The sequence below is a fragment of the Mytilus galloprovincialis genome, chromosome 10 (assembly GCF_965363235.1).
Source record: "Mytilus galloprovincialis chromosome 10, xbMytGall1.hap1.1, whole genome shotgun sequence".
NCBI lineage: Eukaryota > Metazoa > Mollusca > Bivalvia > Mytilida > Mytilidae > Mytilus > Mytilus galloprovincialis.
The window spans coordinates 72,949,166-72,971,323 of NC_134847.1; the positions used below are offsets into that span (position 1 = coordinate 72,949,166).

At 31.4% G+C, this 22,158-nt stretch overlaps 2 protein-coding genes across 2 annotated transcripts; both read left to right on the plus strand.

Moving 5' to 3' along the window:
* The first annotated feature begins 3,303 nt into the window (after window positions 1-3,303).
* On the plus strand, window positions 3,304-8,833 carry LOC143048333 (uncharacterized). Its single transcript, XM_076221966.1, has 5 exons — window positions 3,304-3,896; window positions 4,432-4,560; window positions 6,243-6,384; window positions 6,871-7,089; window positions 8,343-8,833. Exons 1-5 carry the CDS (start codon window positions 3,403-3,405, stop codon window positions 8,517-8,519), a joined length of 1,161 nt encoding a protein of 386 aa, XP_076078081.1. The 5' UTR covers window positions 3,304-3,402; the 3' UTR covers window positions 8,520-8,833.
* Window positions 8,834-15,147: 6,314 nt separating this feature from the next.
* On the plus strand, window positions 15,148-19,206 carry LOC143048334 (protein toll-like). The gene is made up of 2 exons (XM_076221967.1): window positions 15,148-15,286; window positions 16,728-19,206. Exons 1-2 carry the CDS (start codon window positions 15,269-15,271, stop codon window positions 19,008-19,010), a joined length of 2,301 nt encoding a protein of 766 aa, XP_076078082.1. The 5' UTR covers window positions 15,148-15,268; the 3' UTR covers window positions 19,011-19,206.
* Window positions 19,207-22,158: the final 2,952 nt, after the last annotated feature.

A 22,158-nucleotide genomic window follows, 5' to 3' on the forward strand; every position in this document is an offset into this window, starting at 1 on the left:
TCTGACAGAATTAAACTGTTTATTACGTCAGGATCTATCTTTCCAGACATTATTAGACCATTCAGTCAACCCTTTGTTGGGTTGCCGCCCCTGAATTGGTAATTATATGGGGACGAAGTCCCCAATAACGGTAGAAAAATCAATAAAAAAAATAAAATTTCCCGAATTTTTCATTCTACTAATGAACTCAAAATCGTTAACTTTTTTTTCAGATCTAGTTCCTGTTCCGGTTTGCCCCGCATTTGCGCAGAAATCTGTCTTGTTTGCATGAGACTTTGAAAAGAAAATTATATGTATCAGTCTAGTAAAATATAAGATTGGAACTCAATACAATTTCATTTTTAATAATTGTTTGATTTGAAAAAAAAACGTTACCTGATGGAAGCGTTTCTTTTGTGTACATTGAATATGACGTCATAACTTAAACAACGTCACAGCTAAATCCCTAACCACAAAACCGAAATCGGGAACGTTACGGTATTTCCGTTTCTTTTATTAACATGTTTGAGGCAAAAAAAAATAATACATACAGACTTCGTCCCCATTCACAGGTTATGTCTGCCTCATATTATGGGGACGGAGTCCCCAATAACAGTAGAAAATTCAATAAAAAAAAAAATACGGGAAAATTTCCCGAATTTTTCATTGTACTAATGAACTCAAAATCGTTCAAATTTTTTTTGTCGTGTTTTGAAATCCCGGACCTGCGCAGAAATGTACAATGTACTTCCTTTTTCCGGTCTCGTTTGTATGAAACTTTGAGTAAAATATATATTTATCAGTCTAGTATAAAATAGGAAGGAACGCGCAATACCAATTTCATTTTTAATAATTCCTTGATATGAAAAAACGTTACCTGATAATAGCGTTTCTTTGTTTACATTGCATATGACGTCATAATTTAGATAACGTCACAACTAAATCCCTAACAACAGAACCAAAATCGGAAACGTTACGGTATTTCCGTTTCTTTTTTTTTTAAACAAATATTTAAGTTACAAAAAAATAATTCATACAGACTTCGTCCCCATTTACAGGTAATGCCTGCCTCATATTAAGAAAATTTTGCAGCTTTTGGTTATTAAATTCAATATTAATATAGATAGAGATAAACTGTTAACAACAATAATGTACAGCAAAGTAAGAACTAGAAATAAGTCTCAAGTTTAAAATTGTCAGTTGACCCCTAAAGGAGTTATTGCCCTTTATAGTCAATTTTTAACAATTTTCCTAAATTTTGTAATTTTTTTTAATTTACAAAATATTTTCAACTGTAACGATTTCACCAAGTTCATTATAGATAACGTGACGGTACCCAAATTGCACATATTTTGACAGTTTTTTCAACTAAGTTTTTTTATGATCAAGACAAAAATTTCCATTTTGTGTTTATTTTGTAGCCGTATCCTTCTTTATTATAAAGGTACAACAATTTGATTTTCAATCCATAAGGAATCATAGAAAAATTGGTCTGAACTTACCTCCAAACCATCCCAGATTCTGTAATGAGGAGTGCCCAAATTGCATCCATGCTTAAATTCCCATCGTCAAAAGTCGAATAACAGAGCTTTTGTTTATTTTTTTCAAATATTTTGAACAATTGGATATTTGTCCATGCTTACTCTTCATTTTTTAAGAAATGGATACTTCAAACGTATTGTATTTGTTAATTTTAAAAAGATGACGTTTTGATGACGTCGCATGGCGACGTTTCAGTACATTTTGCTTTTTCAGTAAACACTTCATCTGTTGATAAATATTGTGAACGTTTTGTGTATATCTAAATATTTTTACCTATGTTGAAAGACGTGCATAGTATCAAATCATAAAAATACCATTTTTTTAGTCTCTAGGAAATCTTATTAGATTTTCGCTGCTATTTTTGATAAATAGGTGCAATTTGGGTACCGTTACGTTAGAGATAATTGTAAGCAGCAAGAAAGTTCAATAAAGTCAGATCTAAAAACACATCACTTTCACCAAAACACAATTTTGTCAGGAATTCATCAGTATCCGTGACCAAGGTGAGCGACACAGGATCTTTAGTTTTTTTTTATACTGAACACTTTCTTGTGTTCACTGATGTTTGAAAAATGATGGTTTTAAACATTGGATTTATAGATGTATATCGACCATGCGACGGGTACAAGTCAAATCGGCACCTGGTCAAATCGGCACCCATAGAAAAAGTCAAATCGGCACCTGGTTAAATCAGCATCTAGTCAAATCGGCACCTATTTAAAGTCAATTCGGCATCCAATAATATTTGATATAATATATGGGACTGGGACTATTATGCTAAGTTAGTAATTTAAGTATACTAGCATAATAGTCCCAAATATATATAGATATTTCTAAAAATGTATAAATTCGATCATGATTTATTTTGTTAAAAAGCATCAAGCTGTAAAAATACAAAAGTTGATCATTTAAAGTTTTCTCAACATTATGTGACTGATGTTTTCATGGTTTTGATAAATTTTCTTTTCAATTAATAAATAATTTTAATCAAGTACATAGTGAAAACACAATGTAACACCAGCTTTTGTTTCGCATATTTCTGTCATATTTTCACAACTATATGATATAATCTAATAGCGAGAATTAATAGATTCTTAATACACAAACATGATTAGACCACAAAAAGACTTTTTATGGATATATGTGGTATCAGGAGAAATTAAAATTCGAATGTAAACTATTCAGGTATCCTCATTTCCATTGTGAGGACAAGGATAATAGCACGAAATGTTAGGTTAAAGTATATAAATTTGAATTTAAAGATTGAACTAGAACATTTTTAAAGATAAACTTGTATCATCTGGTGTAAGAAAATGTGTGTCAAAAAACTTATAACTTGTACAAAAACCCTGTACAAATTATAAATTGTACAAAGTTATATTTTGTACACATCATATATTAAACAAATTTAACATGGGTGCCGAATTGACTACATCAAGTGCCGATTTAACAGGTGCCAATTTGACTAGGTGCCGATTTGACTATACTGGGTGCCGATTTGACCAAGTGCCGATTTAACCAGGTGCCGATTTGACTAGATGCATGGCAAGTCACGGCAATGTCTTCATAGTAATACCCCTTTTTGTAGTAGCCAGGTAATTAATTGTTTTACACTATTTTATGCCCAGGGATGAGTACAAGATCAGCTGCTTTGTTAATATTCATATTGTTAGGTTGTGTATGCACGATTTTATATAATTTAATTTCTGTTTTCTATGTATTTGGTGGTGTTCCGTAACATAGGAAATTAATACAAATAAAACCACATCAACACGATTACAGTGCTTTCATTCCCCAGTACTTTACTGTTCCCGCTTCTTTCAATCATTGAAAATATTTTGCTTTTCACCAACATTGTGTGTAGCTTTAGAATTCATAATCATGATCCGAACATCCAAGAATATAAAAACAGGAGACAAAAGAATCCATTCCGATATGGAAGGTGATAATGTTCCTCCTAATAGTAATACAAATGATTGTAATGTGGATGTTTTCAGCAGTGATTTACAATTAAGTTTCAGATATGAGGAAGACCCGAGATCGTTGTTTATTATAGGATATCATAGATTTCTTGGTAGGAATGTTCATCACAAAGAGTTCATGAGAAAACATTACTTAAATCCAGATGAAGATTATTTAGCAAAGGAGAGTTGTCTTCAGTTTGCATTGGCTGAATGGGAAAACATGATAAACACTGAAGTCATCAATGATGTTCAGGCGGTAGATGTGTTTCAAATGAATCAAGAATTAGAAAAACCCTTCTTACACTCTGCTTTTAATGAATATTTATTGAAAGAAGATAAAAAGTTTGAAGGCTCAGAACTTTTAGAACATGTAAAAGAGAAGAAAAAACTTCTGCAAGAAACATGTCAAAAGTATGTAAAGCTTTTAATTTTGCATGTACATGTAACTAAGGCGATAACTGTATTGTAATTTAAACTCTTACAGCATCAATTGCTGATTTGATGATTGAATAAACATGATAACATTGTCTAATGAAACTGATCATGCTGATAGAAACAAGATTAAAACTCTGTCATATGTTCATATGATATGTTGTCTGCCCTTGCATACAACTGTGTGTTTATGTTTTCATAGTGAATTGAAGCCATGCAAATTACTAATAAAAATGAATGTTACAAATGTTGGTGGATATATCAAGTTTCTGCAGACAGTTTCAAGAATTCACAAGTGCCCACTAAAATTAAAGAATTTATATCATGTATATATCGATACAGATACAGATGGAACAAAGAGTAGACAACTCATAAGTATTTGTAATAACAGTAAACACATGCATGCAGCTATGTTTAACATTTTCTCTAATAGCCCTTTAGACAATGTTAGAGTTAAATCTGTGACTGATGACTTGCTTTAGAAAATATTTATTTGTTTTCTTCTATTTTTCAGAATATATACAAAGATTAAATTGTTTTCAGATCAATTATTAAGTGTAGTCAGTCATAAGAAAAGTGCTTCTGAGAGAATGATGCAGGATTTATTCCTGTCCTTTGTAAAGATATTTGATCTAACAATTTTGTAAGTACATGTACATGTAGTTATTTTCAATGAGTTGTGAAAACCTTAAAGGAAAGTTTTCTTAATTTTTTGGGGTTTATTTTTTGTATATATACCTCCACTTAAATAATTACATAAAGAATACTATAAGAGGTGGGAGATACCAAAGGGACATTTGATAATCATGATAATCATGAGTGAGAAAAAAAAAACACACCTGAAAAATTCACGTTATAAAAGAATACAACAGCGTGAACAAAAATTTGACAAAGTTCACAAAACTGTACATAGAAATTAAAGCTTAAGACTGGGCAACATGAACACAACAAAAAACTGGGGATGAATTCAGCAGGTTCACTGGAAGGGTTGACATTTTCTGCTCCACATCTTGAACATGTGCCTCCCTTCATGCTTATCATGCTTATGTAGCTGATGGAATTGCAAATTCTGGTGATTAGTCTCATTCTGTGATGCAACAATCAAGAACAAAAGGACAGGATTGTGGTTACGATAATTGACACATACATCATTTGTACATTTTACATGTATGGGTGTGGGAATTCTCGCTTCATTGAAGACCCATAAGGCATTCGGCTGTTGTCTGCTCTATGGTCGGGTTGTTGTCGCTTTGACACATTCCCAATTTCCTTTCTCAGTGTTATGTCCATCTCGTCTTTGAAACAGATATTACTACATGTAGATTACATTGCATAAACTGGTTTATACATATATGATATACCATGTATACATTGTACATTAAAAATGTAAATGTTTTACAACTGATTGTTCTACGTGTACATATATTCACACATAATTTAAAACTAATAAATGATAATGTAGATTTTTGTGCAATATTTTTGTTATAACTTGTTCATTGACTCAAATTTACCACTAAATCTAAAATAGATATGCTTTTCACCACCATTTTAAATGGTTGGAGTCTCAAAATGACCATTAAATACAATTGTTATAAAAATTAAACATAACCTACCCCAAAAATACTATTTCAATGAGATTTTATTACAATGTAAATAGTACTAGTATTAAACCAAATGACTTATTATCATTCATGAAGTTTTGCAGTTTATTTTATCTTAAATTGGTACATTTAACTTGCTTAAATCTACTAAATTTTTTTGGTGATGCATTTATATAATTGGAATATCAGTACTGTACTTGAAGAGTTGGTGCTGTCAATTAGAATTTGAAAATGCCTGTTCCTGCAATGCGATGTCAATAAAACTGCATTTGAGACTTTCAAAAAAATGATTGACAGTGGCAACTACAGACTAAAGTACTGTTATTTCTTAAATCTATGGAAGTGTGATGTACAGCATACAATTGCTATGAAATGTCCCCTGTAAAATTACCTTTTTATTACTGTCTCAAACATAACACATAATAACATGTACATAAAATTGAGAATGGAAATGGGGAATGTGTTGAAGAGACAATGTCAAACCAAACAAAAAATAAGTTAACAGTCGAAGGCCGCCAAACCGTTCTTCCAAACTATGACAGTCAGAAAAGTCAAGCACCTAGAGGCGAGCTTCAGCTGGGCCCTAAACAAAAAATTGTACTAGTTCAAAACTAGTGAAATTGTTTATTTATCACTGAAACCCTTCTGTATATGTACCATGTTATTTATTCCTCCTATACATGTACATATATTTAACCTGAATGAATTTTTATTTTCTGTACAGTGATACAACATATTCGCCAAACCTTGGCTTTTATTTTCATAATGGAAGAAATGTAATACAATCAGAGCCAGATGCGTTAATTTTAAGCAATAAACTAACGCCTGAGATGGAAATAGAATCCAAAGTTATAGCTGTAGTGAAGGTTAGTTGCTGTAAATGTCACATTTTCTTGCTGCTTATAGTTTGCTATGAGATTTGGGTTTTGCTCATTGTTGAAGCCGTATAATGGTCAACCGTTTTTTACTTCTACATTTGTACATGTACATCATTTCAATTGGTCTCTGGTGGAGAGTTAATTCATTGGCTATCATACCACATCCTTTTTTAATATCATACAAAAGAGAAAAAGATGCTTTATCGATAAAATTTGGTTATTTATGTAGAATACAGGTTAGTTAAGATAACTGTAAGTCATTCATGGTTCTGTGAACTTATAAGTTTATGAGCTTACATTTACATGTAGAGGTCAACTTTCCAATTACCATGCAGTTCTGATTTTATATATTTGATATGGAATAAACATGCACAGATATTATACAAAACATTTTAAATTAAGCCTGTACTAAATTTAATGTTACATTCTGCATACATCAACTACTAAACTTGTTTATTCTATTACTAATCTAAGGTAAGACAAAACTACAGTAACGACAGAAGAAATGAACCACCAGATAAGAAATTGAAGGTCAGATCTGTTGCTAGGGATAAAATGACTGGAAATATTGCTGCTGAACACATAGATCCTTTATTAAAAGGTCAACATATTGGTGATATGTTAGCAGTTGCTGAATCCTCATCTGTTTTTGGACAAAATGGAGTTTTTGGATTCATTGTTCAAGGAACAAAGGTTAGTTTTATCATTGAACAGTACATTCTATTTTGAACTCTTTAATTATGGAGTGTTTAGATTGTTATAACCTGCCTAATTTTATCTCTGTTAAAAAAGTGTTTTAACCCCATAATGACTACTCGAAGGATCCAGAAATTTGCATAAGGAGGGTTTGGAATTGTCTGCCATCAGTTGGCCCAATCAAGTCAGACTTCATTGATTCCCTAAATAATCAACCAAATTTTCCCCATAAAATGGAAAGGGAGGGTATGTCAATCTCTTCACGAAACCGTAAAACATCAAGATCAAGAAATTACATCTGAAGTAAACAAATTAGAATCTTTTTTACTTTTTGTAAGTTTCAAAGTAAAAATTTCTAACATGTCTAATAAATGGACTTAGTTTTTGGCAGTCAACATTACACTTTTACAATAACAGCAGCATTTTCAGTCAAGACACAAGGTTCTGCAAGACCCATTAACATTTGTATGCCCGATTTATGGGCATTATGTTTTTTCGGTCTGTGCTACCGTTCATCAGTCTGTTTGTCCGTTCTTCTGTCCATCTATCTGTCTGTCCTGCTTCAGGTTAAAGTTTTTGGTTGAGGTAGTTTTTGATGAAGTTGAAGTCCAATCAACTTGAACTTTAGTACACATATTCCATATGATATGATCTTTTTAATTTAATGCCAAATCAGAGTTTTGACCCCAATTTCACGGTCCACTGAACATAGAAAATGATAGTGCAAGTGGGGGATCCGTGTATTATTGACATATTCTTGTTTTTACTTTTATTGGTTTCATTCAAGCCATTTACTACATAGAAATAAAATCAACAAAGGAACTGTTTAATTAGATACTAGTACACAGATGTATAAAAAAGTTTTGGGAGTGTATACCAATACACATTTAAACCCAAAAAAGAGGTCAATAATACTCAAGTGTCATCAATATATGTCAAGCTCTTAACCATTTTAAATCAGAAAAGTGGTAGACTAATTTAAAGGAAAAAAAAACAGATCATCAAATACCGAATTTATTGTATCTTAAGAAATCCTTGATTAGAATTGTGTATGCTGACAAGTGTTTCATCTACATCACTATTGTATACTTTCTATTTTTAGAACAAAACAATTGTCTATGGTCTCCATTGAAAATTTATGCTTTTGCTTCATCTAAGCAAATTAGGGAACAAGAGTATCAATAATTGTTAGCTAATACTACTAACTGTTATTCTAGTTTTAATATATATATGCTTATATCATTTTACAGGTTACCTTAGTATCTCTAGAAACTAAAAAGGAATACTTTGAATATATAAAGACAAAAGATCAAAAATTGTTTGAAGCAGAAGTCACTTACAGTAAAGAATGTAACTTTTTATCGAAGAATGGGCGAAAAGAGTTAATTCCAATACTTTTGGGAATGGAAAAGTTAGTGAAACTCTGAATGAAAATAAGATATTAAAATCAAATCTCTGAATGACTGAAAATAAGAGATTAAAATAAATATCTAGGAATTGTTGTTGAATGACTGATAACATGCTTTTTGCACACCTCCATGATAAAGTTAGTTAGATCTACTTAAGGACAAAATATAGCAAAAGGTTTGTTTTGTTTACAACACGATTATTTAGATGTGTGAAAAAAGACATTGGAAAGAGACATGGAATTATAGCAAGCTTGCCTAAAATGAATAAATCAAATTGAAATTCGAACATAAGTATATGAAGAAAAAATTTATAATAAAGAAAACAAAAAGGTTTTACAACATTTCATATTCTTTTATTGACAAAATGAAAAAGACAAAAAAAATCAGAAAATATGTTGCATCACAATAAAAATATATGTTTAACAATTGTTTTTATGTATTGCTGAATGTTGCATTTTGATTAGTATCTGACTGAATTTAGTTTTGTCAATTATTACTTACACATTATGAATTTGTAAGAAATGTAAGCAAAGAGAACAGAGGACTTAGTTGATTATATTTATGTGTGAGAACTTTATATAGAAAAATTGATCAGCAAGACAAGATCTACAAATAAGTCAACATGGGTGAAATGGTATGATGACTTTTACCATTATGTTTTAGTTTTTGCCATTCATCTGAAAATCAATAAAAGATAGCAAGAAAATGTCATGTAACAAAAATGACCAGCAATCAAAGGTCTACAAATAAGTTATAATTCACTTCCTTAAGAGGAGTGATTATAAGATTTTTTTTTACCTTTTTGGTGTTTCTAGTAAAAATTAAAGATGATAGATTTTAGAAACTGATAACAGAAAATTATCAGCAATACAAGATCAGAATAAAAGAAACTTTTGTGATGAATTCTATTCTAGTCTTATTCTACATTGTTGTAGAGTACATTGTTGAAGAGGCACATAGACATTAGCATAAGAGCTTCCAGTTTTTATGTGACTTTAATATAATGTCAGAAATAATACATGACATTTTCCAAATATATTATTTAGAATTAATAAATATGTGCACTTGACAGGCCTTATTTAACCTTGATCTCTATTTTATAGATCCATTTTGATTGATTAGTATTCTAAAATGTAGGGAGTCTTGAAAATTTTGACTGCAGATCTGATATTTGTGTATCTGAAAAAAAAATAAACAGGAATAAAAGAAATTGCTAGAAACATAGCTCAGTACAACATCAGCTACCAGCTACTTAACAAGACAAATAACAAAGAATAATACATGGTCCAAATATACAGACTTAAGTGGATTAATGGATAATGTCTTTTAAAATAAGTGGTTCATGTTGATTGGTTTATTTTCTCAATGTTTAAATTAGTTCATCTTGTTGGCAGTTTCAAAAATAATCTTTTTTGAAATAATTGAGCCAAATAGTTTGAAACTGAGCAGTAAGAAGTTTTCACCCTATCGAATGAAAAAATAGTTTGTGTCATCTGATGTTATAAACTTTTTAAAAATATCTCATTTAAAACCACTGGACCAATTTCTACCAAATGTTTGGCTGAAAGATCTTTAAGGTGTTAAGTTTGATATTTTCAGGTTCAAAAAGTAAGATCACAACAAAACCGAACACTGAGGAACATTTAAAAAGGAGGTCCCTAATCAAATGGCAAATTCAAAGATCTAATACATCAAACGAATGGATAGCAGCTATCATATTCCTGACTTGGAACAAGCATTTTCTTATGTAGAAAATGGTGGATTAAACCTGATTTTATAGATAGCTTAACAGCTCACTTGTATGACAGTGTGGCATAAACTTCCATCCAAGCTCATCAACCAACATGGAAATCAAGACTAAAAATAGAACTTATGCAAGATATTCTCTAATATTTGTATGCATGTATAATGAAACCATAATGGATCTGACCAAGCAAAAATATTTTCATAACTTTAATGACAAATATTTTTACAAGTTGAGTCATGCTGAGTGACTCCTTGGATACTCTAGTGCTATAAATGTTATCAACTCTGGTCAATGAGACAGCATTGGTTGTCTCACAGTAGACTGTTCTCAACACTTATGTGGAATTTTCTTGGTTCATACCCTTGCAAGAGCACCATAGGCGGATCCAGGGGGGGGCCTGGCCGGGCCCCCCTTTCGTGGGAAAAGTTTGGTTGATTATATAGGGAATCATTGAAGCATGACTGGAGCGGGCCCCCCTTAGGTCAGTCAGCGCCCCCCTCCCTTTAGGAAAAGTTCTGGATCCGCCACTGAGCACATTGGAAATTGTTTTTGTGCTATTTGGCCACTTAACACAAACTATTAATATGAAAATCATGGATTTAATTCTATCATAGCATTGTTATGTTCTGCAAAGTATCCTAAGATTCGTCCTAAGTCATAGATAAGACAAATTTTAGGATGGACTTAAGATCAATTTAGGACACTCTTAAGTTGTGTCTCGAAGCTATATCAGACGTAGACGTCCTTAGAAACATATCTTAAGTCGATATTTTAAATCGTTAGAATTTTTTTTTTATTAATAACGAAACCAATTAATAAAATTGTTTACGAATTTAAAATTACATGTATAGAATTAAATCCATGATTTTAAATGTAATACTAAAATTATATCAAAAAGGATTGTAATTTAAACTGGAAAACAATTTGTTTTGAAATGAGAATTGCATTGGTAGTATTATCGTAAGAACAAAGTTCAAAGTTTAAAATAATACATTATTATACGACCGCAAAAATTTTAATTTTTTGGTCGTATATTGCTATCACGTTGGCGTCGTCGTCGTCGTCGTCCGAATACTTTTAGTTTTCGCACTCTAACTTTAGTAAAAGTTAATAGAAACCAATGAAATTTTAACACAAGGTTTATGACCACAAAAGGAAGGTTGGGATTGATTTTGGGAGTTTTGGTCCCAACATTTTAGGAATTAGGGGCCAAAAAGGGCCCAAATAAGCATTTTCTTGGTTTTCGCACTATAACTTTAGTTTAAGTAAATTGAAATCTATGAAATTTTGACACAAGGTTTATGACAACAAAAGGAAGGTTGGGATTGATTTTGGGAGTTTTGGTTCCAACAGTTTAGGAATTAAGGGCCAAAAAAGGGCCCAAATAAGCATTATTTTTGGTTTTTGCACCATAACTCTAGTATAAGTAAATAGAAATCTATGAAATTTAAACACAAGGTTTATGACCATAAAAGGAAGGTTGGGTTTGATTTTGGGAGTTTTGGTCCTAACAGTTTAGGAATAAGGGGCCCAAAGGGTCCAAAATTGAACTTTGTGTGATTTCATCAAAAATTGAATAATTGGGGTTCTTTGATATGCCGAATCTAACTATGTATGTAGATTCTTAATTTTTGGTCCCGTTTTCAAATTGGTCTACATTAAGGTCCAAAGGGTCCAAAGTTCGTGTTGTTTATTCTTTAGTTTTCTATGTTGTGTCGTGTGTACTATTGTTTTTCTGTTTGTCTTTTTCATTTTTAGCCATGGCGTTGTCAGTTTGTTTTGGATTTATGAGTTTGACTGTCCCTTTGGTATCTTTCGTCCCTCTTTTAAACTTAGTTTGATTTTAACAAAAATTGAATCCTTGGGGTTCTTTTGCGTACTGACGTTGTTTATCATCTTAATTGCGTGTTATATTATTCTTTTATTTGTCTTTATTAATATTACTTTTACTGTTGTCTGTTTTTTGAGATATCCTTTTGACGTAACTCTGTGCTTATGTATCCCATCCTACTTTCCTATTTTATGATGTGACTCTGTACCTATGTATCTTGTCATACTTTGAATGACAAAATTATTTTATGATGTGACTCTGTACCTATGTATCTTGTCATACTTTGAATGACAAAATTATTTTATTCATTAATATTACTTTTACTGTTAACCAACTTTTTTTGTGATATACATTTTACGTGACTCTGTAATTATGTATCACGTCATACTTTGAACCACACTATTATTTTATTTATTATTATTACTTTAACTGCTAAGTCAGTGTTTGTTATATCTATTTTGCGTGACTGTATTTATGCATCCCGTCATACTTTGAACGACAAAATTATTTCATGTCTACCTGTGCGAATTTCAAACGCGCAATTTTACACCAGTACCCATACCCTCCTTCCTTGATGGGTGCATTTTACATAGACAAATATAATCGTATAATATAATCAAAATGAGGATGTTAATTTGATGTATGCCTTTTTGTGCTTCTTCGTTACATTTGTTGTTTTTATAGTGATTAAGATGATAACACAATGTTGACTGCTGTACCCCTATTTTTGACATTTTTACCTATTATGTCTATTTGTTTTGTTCACGCATCGGTGACTATATAATGGAATTTGATGCGACTGTCATACAAGTGAGAGGTTTAGCTAGCTATAAAACCAGGTTCAATCCACCATTTTCTACATTTGAAAATTCCTGTACCAAGTCAGGAATATGACAGTTCTTGTCCATTCGTTTTTGATGCGTTTTGTTATTTGATTTTGCCATGTGATTATGGACTTTCCGAATTGATTTTCTTCTGAGTTCAGTATTTTTGTGATTTTACTTTTTGATATGCTGAATTTAAAAATGTACTTAGATTTTCAATTATTGGCCTAGTTTTCAAGTTGGTCCAAATGGGGGCCCAAAATTAAACTTTGTTTGATTTCATCAAAAATTGAATAAATGGGTTCTTTGATATGCCAAATCTAACTGTGTATGTAGATTCTTAATTTTTGGTCCAGTTTTCAAATTGGTCTACATTAAGGTCCAAAGGGTCCAAAATTAAACTAAGTTTGGTTTTAACAAAATTTAAATTCTTGGGCTTATTTGATATGCTTTATCTAAATATGTACTTTGATTATGGATTATGGGCCTAGTTTTCAAGTTGGTCCAAATCAGGATTCCATATCAAGTATTGTGCAATAGCAAGAAATTTTCAATTGCACAGTATTGCACAATAGCAAGAAATATCTAATTGCACAATATTGTGCAATAGCAATTAATTTTCAATTGGAGTTATCTTTCTTTGTATAGAATAGTAGTTGATAATATATGTTGGAAATTTGCCAGACATGACTATGATGTCTTTTTCTATTTTTCTTTACCAATAACTTTATGTAAATAACTTCATTGGAAATTTGCCAATATAAAATGTTGCTGATGAAGCTTTTTTTCCTTATCTTATCTAAAATGTTTTTAGATAATGTATGTTGGACATTTGCCAGACATGACTATGATGTCATTTTCTATTTTTATTTGCCAATAACTTTATGCAAATAACTTCATTGGAAATTTGCCAATATAAAATGTTGCTGATGAAGTTTTTTTTATTGTTTTATACAATAAACAATGTATATTCACTTTTACTACCAACCAATCTTTACCATTCAGTGATAACAAGCACTTTATTTTACATTTTAATATTTTATGATGTCTTTAAAAGAGTAGTTAGTGTTGCAAACTCCATTAGAAATTTGAATTGATATCAGTTTTGGAAAAAGGGAAACTGGGATGTGAAAAAAAAGGGGGGGGTTTAATTTTTCTCATTTCAGATTTCATAAATAAAAAGAAAATTTCTTCAAACATTTTTTTGAGAGGATTAATATTCAACAGCATAGTGAATTGCTCAAAGGCAAAACAAACTTTTAAGTTCATTAGACCACATTCATTCTGTGTCAGAAACCTATGCTGTGTCAACTATTTAATTTTAGATTTAAAAAGTTTGAAGAAGAAATCTTTAATTGATTTGTAAAATCTTGAAATTTGTTTTGTGTAAAAAAAAAACCCATGTAATGTCAAAAATTTGATCACAATCCAAATTCAGAGCTGTATCACGCTTGAATGTTTTGTCCATACTTGCCCCAACTGTTCAGGGTTCGACCTCTGCGGTCGTATAAAGCTGCGCCCTGCGGAGCACCTGGTTTCTATATATACAAGTTAAAACCGATGGTGTGTTTCATTTCATGGTCATCTTCAGGGTAAAACAAAAGGATCGAAAAGCGAAATTCAAACTTTATTATGTTAGGATGAAGATAAGATGATCCTAAGACACCTAAAGTTAGAACGAAAACTGCGATATATCATAAGTTAAGAGAGCTTCGAGAACACGACTTAGGACAAATACATGTCATATGATGGACTTAGGACACGTCCTAGTCCTAAGATAGCTTCGAGAACACCACCCAGGTTTCTTGAGTAACAATTATAAGCTGACATGACAGTTTTTACATAAACATATAATATGTAATTTATCTGAACGAAAATGTTAAGTGAACGAAATTTTTGCGCGAATAGGGCAGTTGTAGCAATACACCAAAGATGTATATTATAAAGTAAAATCTTCATAGATTTTGTACGGCATACGTGCGTTTTATCTTCAAAAGACTCGCATTGACTTTCAAATAAACATGGATAAAAGTTATAAATTGTCTTTATGTCAACACTTCCGGGTTATATATAACAAGTAGAAGTATCTATCATTCAATTGTTCAATAACTTTCTTGTTTTAGACATGTTCAGATTAACATTTATATGAAGACAATTTCAATTGCACTGCACATGTAGTATATTGGTGAAATAAAGTAAATCGATGCATTAAACAAACACTTCTTACACTTTCTTATACCGAAAAAATACCCGTTATCTTTAGCAAACTACGACTCGCTACGTGTAAAGCAAAACGTGACATCCTTGTTTAAAAGAATTAGACCAAAGCCTGGTGACATTTTTCTACAGATAAAAATTTAACGCAATGCGGATATTTTATCAGGTATAATATGTTTTTATGATATATTTTTTTCATTTTTATTTTTGTCTTCAATCGAAATAATAAGAACTTTAACATAATCGTATTATTATACTATATGAAGTTTATTGGTTAGTACTATAATGAATAGGCTTGTAAAATAATGACGCAATAATGTGTACAGTTAGTTTCCTGTAAAAGGTACTTCTATGTAATTTACAATCCGGTACTTGATTCAAAGGTTGACCGTAAATAAACTATTTACATGGCATGCCCGAATATGTAGATTTCCAGTGCTGATTTTGAAAAGGAGGAAACCTTGAAGGCAATCGTCTGGAGTAAAACTTACAAAACATCAATGCGTTTATATATAAAACTCCATAAGGGGGGAAGAGGGGGCTGGACCTCCATACATCCGCCTCTCATTTTACATTCGACATATATAAAGTCTTTTTCCCAATGCCGTAATGAACCCTTAATTTAGAGATAAATTTGTAGGAGGGTTTTTTTGTATCGATTTCTTTTCTTCATAAGTTATAAACTAAATAGGCGATCTGGTGTATGAATAAATTGCAACACTTAAATTCCCCATGCTATTGTTGCTTACATTTAAGTGATTTGTTATCAGCAAGACAATTGTCTGATTGGCAATTATACTGCATCATATTTCTATACGGAGGGAAGTTAGTTTGGCTTAACATGATACAAACAATGGGGTGCCTTATGTTAGGGGCGGTCAATTTCCTGTATTAATAAATATTCCAGGTCTCCACCCTAATCGATACATGTTGCTGATTGATTGTTCTGCATATGCATGAACTATTTGTCACTGGACGGTTTTCAATTTAGTTTTCTAATAATAATCTTTTGTAATAGTTAATCTTTTCAGTATACGTTATAACCATTTTGAAGACACCTTTGTTTGTCTTTATTATAATTTATAACACAAATATTTTTTTAACATTTTTTCTGCTTTCTTGCGCCAATACCAGATCAATATGCACAATCTATATCTCAAAACTCGACAGACATCTACTCTGCTGTCACTGAACCGAATGCATGTAGCTTTGTATTTAACTGCATTTCTCTCCAAAAAAATGCACGAATAAATGTCGTTTTGTGCAATGGAATACAAATTGAAATCAAGTCAAATGAAATATACACAACATATTTTTTGTTTTAATAAAATTAGATAAAAAGTTAGTTTTAGAATAACCAATTCTATTTGCTAATTGAAAAGCGGAATAAAATAATTTGAGACAGCAGGTAATATTAATTATGTAGCTCTATAGCTTTAACTGTTACAATGTCTCTGTCATCATTGTGATGGGCCAGTGGGTCAGATTTGTCTAATTTTATTATTTGATTAATTGTCTGAATTATATAAAACTGTGTAATAGTTATCAAATCAGTTTTTTCCCAATAATACTATGAAGAGTAAATAATGATATTATTTTGTTTACAGGTGTATGTTTGCATTATATTTATACTTTTACTTGATGAAAGTAAAGCAATATTGGAGAATACACAAAATACTGGCTGGAACAATTGGACACACGAAAGTGTCGTTTCAACACAATGGGTTTGTCCTAAACGTTGTAATGATACATTCGAAACGTCAGACGAACTGAGGTTAGACAAGATTAACAAATGCTGTTTTCATTATGCAAGACCCTTCTGGAATTTACAATTATGGCATCATCTTGTTAGAAAGCTTCATGTAGAATATTTAAGTCGAACTGGAAAAGCAGTTCTGTATAATATCAACTCCAACACAACTTCATTGTCGTTTTTTGAGGTCGTACATCCAAACGGATTTCTTTCAAAAATGCCAATAAATATTTGCACTTTCAAAACAATAGTTAACCTGGATTTTTCCAACAATAGTATTAGACAAATAGCAAACTTACGATGTCTGTCTAAACTAGACAAACTTATATTAAAAGGAAACAAGGTCACATCAGTAAATAATTCAACTTTTACAGGAATGAAATATTTGAGGTTTGTTGATCTCTCTCACAACAGAATAGACCATATAGACCCACTGTCATTTTCTATCACCCCAGGTAGTTTAATGCATGTATATTTGTCCTATAACCAATTGGTATCTGTTGATATTACAAATGTAGTTTTGGAGAAGTTTTTTGCTGTTATAGATTATTCCTATAACCAAATCGAGAATTTAAGTAACAGACTTAATTGGAAATGTTGTAAAAAAAAAGAAGAACAGGCGGATGGCGGAGTCATTAGATGGCAATATAATAGCTTCAGATCTTTTCCAAATTTAACAGAGATTGGTTTTTCTGATCCGATTTCTACTGCTAAACTTACACGTGATTATGGGATGAATGTTACGAATAATAAATGGAATTGCGACTGTAAGTTCTATCCTTTTTTAGAAAAAGCCTTAGAACATTTTGATCGCTATCCGACGATGACTGATCAATATGATGCTAAGTGCAACGAGCCTTCACATTTGACAAATTATTCGGTCATTGATTTCAAAGATAAGTACGATTTACTAATATGCAATCTAAACATGTCAGACAAATGTCCAATTCAATTTGGGTGTAATTGTTTTTATCAGCCTTCACAAAATAGAACGGTAGTTAATTGTTCTGGACTTAACATGACCGAATTTCCAAAAATTCCACAGGTAATGCCCGACTTCGACAATCTTGAGATAGACTTTTCGAATAACAATTTCGAACCTAAACCAAATTGGAGCGAAATTGATTATCTCATTCGTGTGAAGAAATTAGATTTATCAAATAACAATTTGTTGGACATAGATTTCACAGCTTTCAATGCAGAAAAACTTACCTCACTGATATTGCTTAACAACCCCATTGTGTCAATTTACAGATCAATTGAAAACCTAGCACCATGTGTTACTCAGATTGGAAACATTTCTATCGATTGTGAATGTAATTCCATGTGGATGGAAAGATGGGTAAAGAATCAAATGTCTCATAATTGTTATTTGGGAAAGGAAATTCTTTGCAAGATAGGCTCTAAATACATAACACTTAGCAATTTGACCAGTGTGAGAGATCAAATATGCCCCGAAGAATCTGTACCTTTTGGTTTTATCTTTGCATTAATATCTACTCACGCAGTTGTCATTTCATTTTTGTGTTTCAAATTCCGATATGAAATTTTCTTAATCTATCGTAAAATAGGAAAGAGAAACTATGAAAAATGTACAGATGATCTTAAATATGACGCATACTTTTCTTTTGACGGAGAACTATACGAATTGAGACTGTGGACGAGTAAGATTCTACTTCGATACCTTGAGAAAAGGGGCTACAAGGTATTCTATCCATTGAGAGATTGTATTCTGGGTTACCCTAGAGAAGAAGACATTTGTCGGAAAATTTCCCAGAGTGCAACATTCATAGTGTTTTTGAGCCACAGCTTTTTAGATTCCCCAAATTTAAGATCAGAGTGGAAATACATTTGGCATTCCTATAAGGAAAATAAATATAAACAACTTATAGTTATCAACTTCGATGATATGGAACCGATACACGTTGAGGACGATAGAATGAGGGCATTTGTTAGACTCAGTTATTATTTCGAATTTTTCAATACAAACAGTAAGCTGTTATCAGATATCGAAAAACAGCTTTTTTGTCGAAAACTTAAAACCAAAAGAAATCGAATCCACCCTGGACCATATAAAGGATTATATAAAATATGCAGTGAAATTAAGAATCCACAGCAGATAATAAGATCGAAATAAAATGGTTGCTATTAGTGTTCAACGTGTAACAATCAGATAGTGGAAAACAGTTTTAGCGTCGACGAAGCCTTACTTGTAGACAGATAAAATAGAAATCACCAAGAGGCATAGAAAGTTCTAAACGTATTTGAAAGCAGTAGCTAACTTTGAAATTCACAATATAATGATAAATTTGAAATAAAAATGTTAGTTTGGATGTTAATAGCATGAACCTATATATAATAAAACTGAGAATGAAAAGGGGAATGTGTCGAAAAGACAACAACCCGAGCAATGAACAGCCGAAGGCCACCAGTTGGTCTTCAACACAGCGTGAAAATCCTGCAACCAGAGGCGGGATTCAGCGTACCCGTTAAAAAGTATACTAGTTCAGCAAAATTGGACGTCACACTTAACTCTGAAACATACAAATGAACCCAAATTATAAAAAAACAAACCTACCAGACTATCAAAGGCCAGAGGTAACTAGGTCCTGACTTGTGATAGGCACAAATAAAATGTATGTTTATAGCATTGGAAAAGAAAGGATATTCATATTACATAAATCTCAGCCATGATCACACAAAATCACTACATGCCATTCAAAAACGCAAAATCATATGCCTATTGAGTTTATTGCTGTCATTACAATAAGCCTTTATACAATAATGCAGCAGCAGATGGAACAAACAGTACATTGTAGAAGTCATAATACAAACATACATAATTGAAACATTCACAAAATAGATTTGATATGCCATTAGACCTTTCTTTTTTATTGTAACCGGGAGACTGGTTACTGAAATGACAATGATAACGAGATGCAACACGACTGGTTGCAGAAATTGGCGAAGCAAACCATAGACAATGACTTAGAGATAGTCACTTGCCTGAAAATACTTTAACTCCACATGTACACAAGTCATATGCAATAGTTACCATTTAATGATTTCAGGGTGCAATTCGTGTAATTTAACAAATAGGCGGACGTTGTCAGTCGATTGTCTGGTTCTCACTGAAGTTACTACTTCAGAATACATATATCTTTTGCTTAACTGTATAATTTTTTTGTATACTGTAGCTGTGTTAATTGCGTAGTCAAATTGCATTGACTGTATAATCATTTCGGATCATTTCTGTCATTTCTGATGTACAGCCGAGGACCGCATATCTCCATATTTATGAAGTTGACATTATTCTTTTCCGTTGATTTTATTTATCATAGCAAGGTTGTCAACTTAATGACCCCTTGATCAGCATATATATGACATTGGTAGTTCCAATGAATGTTAGCACCCCTTACAAGAAAGTAGTTTTACAGCTCAACATGATTAAAAATAAGAATCAGTTGGAAAGGATTTGACTCGTCTGATAGGACGGGGCACAAAAAATTAACAACTAACAAAAAGACAAAAAGACAAATGACATTCAGCACCTAACTGAAGAATATATAGTTATTGAAAACTTATTCAATTGCAAGTGAAATACCGATTTATATTATTCATGTTTCCCAGACTAAAATATCTAGCAGTACACATCCAACAGGTTTAGTGTAAAGACATCATAGATAGTATAAGAATAGAATGCACTGCTTCTAATGATGATATCAACCCATTAGTATTCAATAAACTTCTGTTTCGTTTGACGCGAATTATCTATATTTCACTTCATACTAGCACGTACACATCAGATATTGATGGTATTGTGTTGTTTGGTTGCTGTTAATACTAATACACCAGAATTCTTATTTATACATGTATCTCATCCCTTCTTCTCGTTCATGCCATGATATACATGTTATGTTTGTTACTGGACACTAAATACTAACAAGTAAATGCAACTTGTTGAGCAGGAAGAGCGCACACATTTAGAGCAACTAAGCATGATCAGAGACATATATACACATGTGTATATATGTCTCGATCTGGCATGATATATCTTTATTTAATCTCTTTTCTAAACATTTGTAGTAAACAAATATAGTATAGCTGCAGCATATTTAAGACATTAGGCATAATTGAACTGCTTAAACATGATAATACGACAACATTAAACAAATGAAAATATAAGGGTAAAATATATACTTTTAAAAAGCTAGATTGTCATGGAACAGATATACATATTTTTGAACACTCTGGCACTTGAAATTTCTAGGAGGTAAAATTCTCGGGATTTTACCTCAAAATCTATGGGAAAATACAATTTCTAATTCCAATTTAAAACCAAACAGTAAAAGATATCACAAAGATGTTTAAAACACATGTCTAGTATGATAAGGAGATTTGAAGAAACGATCTCAAATTTAATTTAAATGATTCAACAAAAAAATAATTGAGTTTTAAGTTTGTGTACTTATATATGGTAAAACCCGAGGATTTGCCACTGCTTCAACTCCAATATTCAAATAGATAAACACAATCTAATTATCTGATTGGTCAATCTTCAGATGTGATGCAAGCATGAAATTATGTATTCTTGTGGTAGAGCTATATTTTTATGTTTTATGTTAAGATTGTATGTTATTAGAATATATACTGGATATATTCTATTTACAGTTATTATAATTTGTAATATGCTAGTTTACTCAGGTAGAACATTTCTCATTGTTTATATCTTTTCTATTGGTCAGTATGATTTAGGCGGGAATCTTTTGTTAAACTATTCTTTGTTCTGGTCACTTGGCTAAAATATTTATATGAAGTGGTAGCCATTTTCTTCAGCTCCATTGGAAGTTGTTATATCTTTAATTTGATATTGAAATAGTCTAGGACTTTCATATTTCTTTTATAAGGTCAGTTTATTACTAATATATTCATTACAATAACATTCAAGTTTTAATGTTCAAGAGTGAGTGATATACAAGTGTATAATTGTATGAATAGGTGACCGTATTATGAAAGGTGTGTGCGATTGATTAAATAGTAAAGTTATGTGTAAACTATTCATAACTCATAAAGTAATAAAGATAAACTTGATAATATAGTTTTATTTGTAAGATTTAATAAACTATATAAATTCTACATAAAACTGGTAAAAGTATGATTTATACTTTAATTTCTAGTAACATTAATATATAATCTATTTTAACAGTTTGTATGAGTAAGCGTTAAATGATTTTATACTTCTTTAAAGTTAATACAAGTAAATATTTGATTAACCAGATTTAAGG

Bases quoted from the DNA above. Each gene is read 5' to 3' on its own strand.
- LOC143048333 (XM_076221966.1), top strand. From the start codon at position 3,403: ATGATCCGAACATCCAAGAATATAAAAACAGGAGACAAAAGAATCCAT. The intron at 3,897-4,431 runs GTATGTAAAGCT...TCTATTTTTCAG, and splicing joins CTGCAAGAAACATGTCAAAA to AATATATACAAAGATTAAAT. The intron at 4,561-6,242 runs GTAAGTACATGT...TTTTCTGTACAG, and splicing joins ATATTTGATCTAACAATTTT to TGATACAACATATTCGCCAA.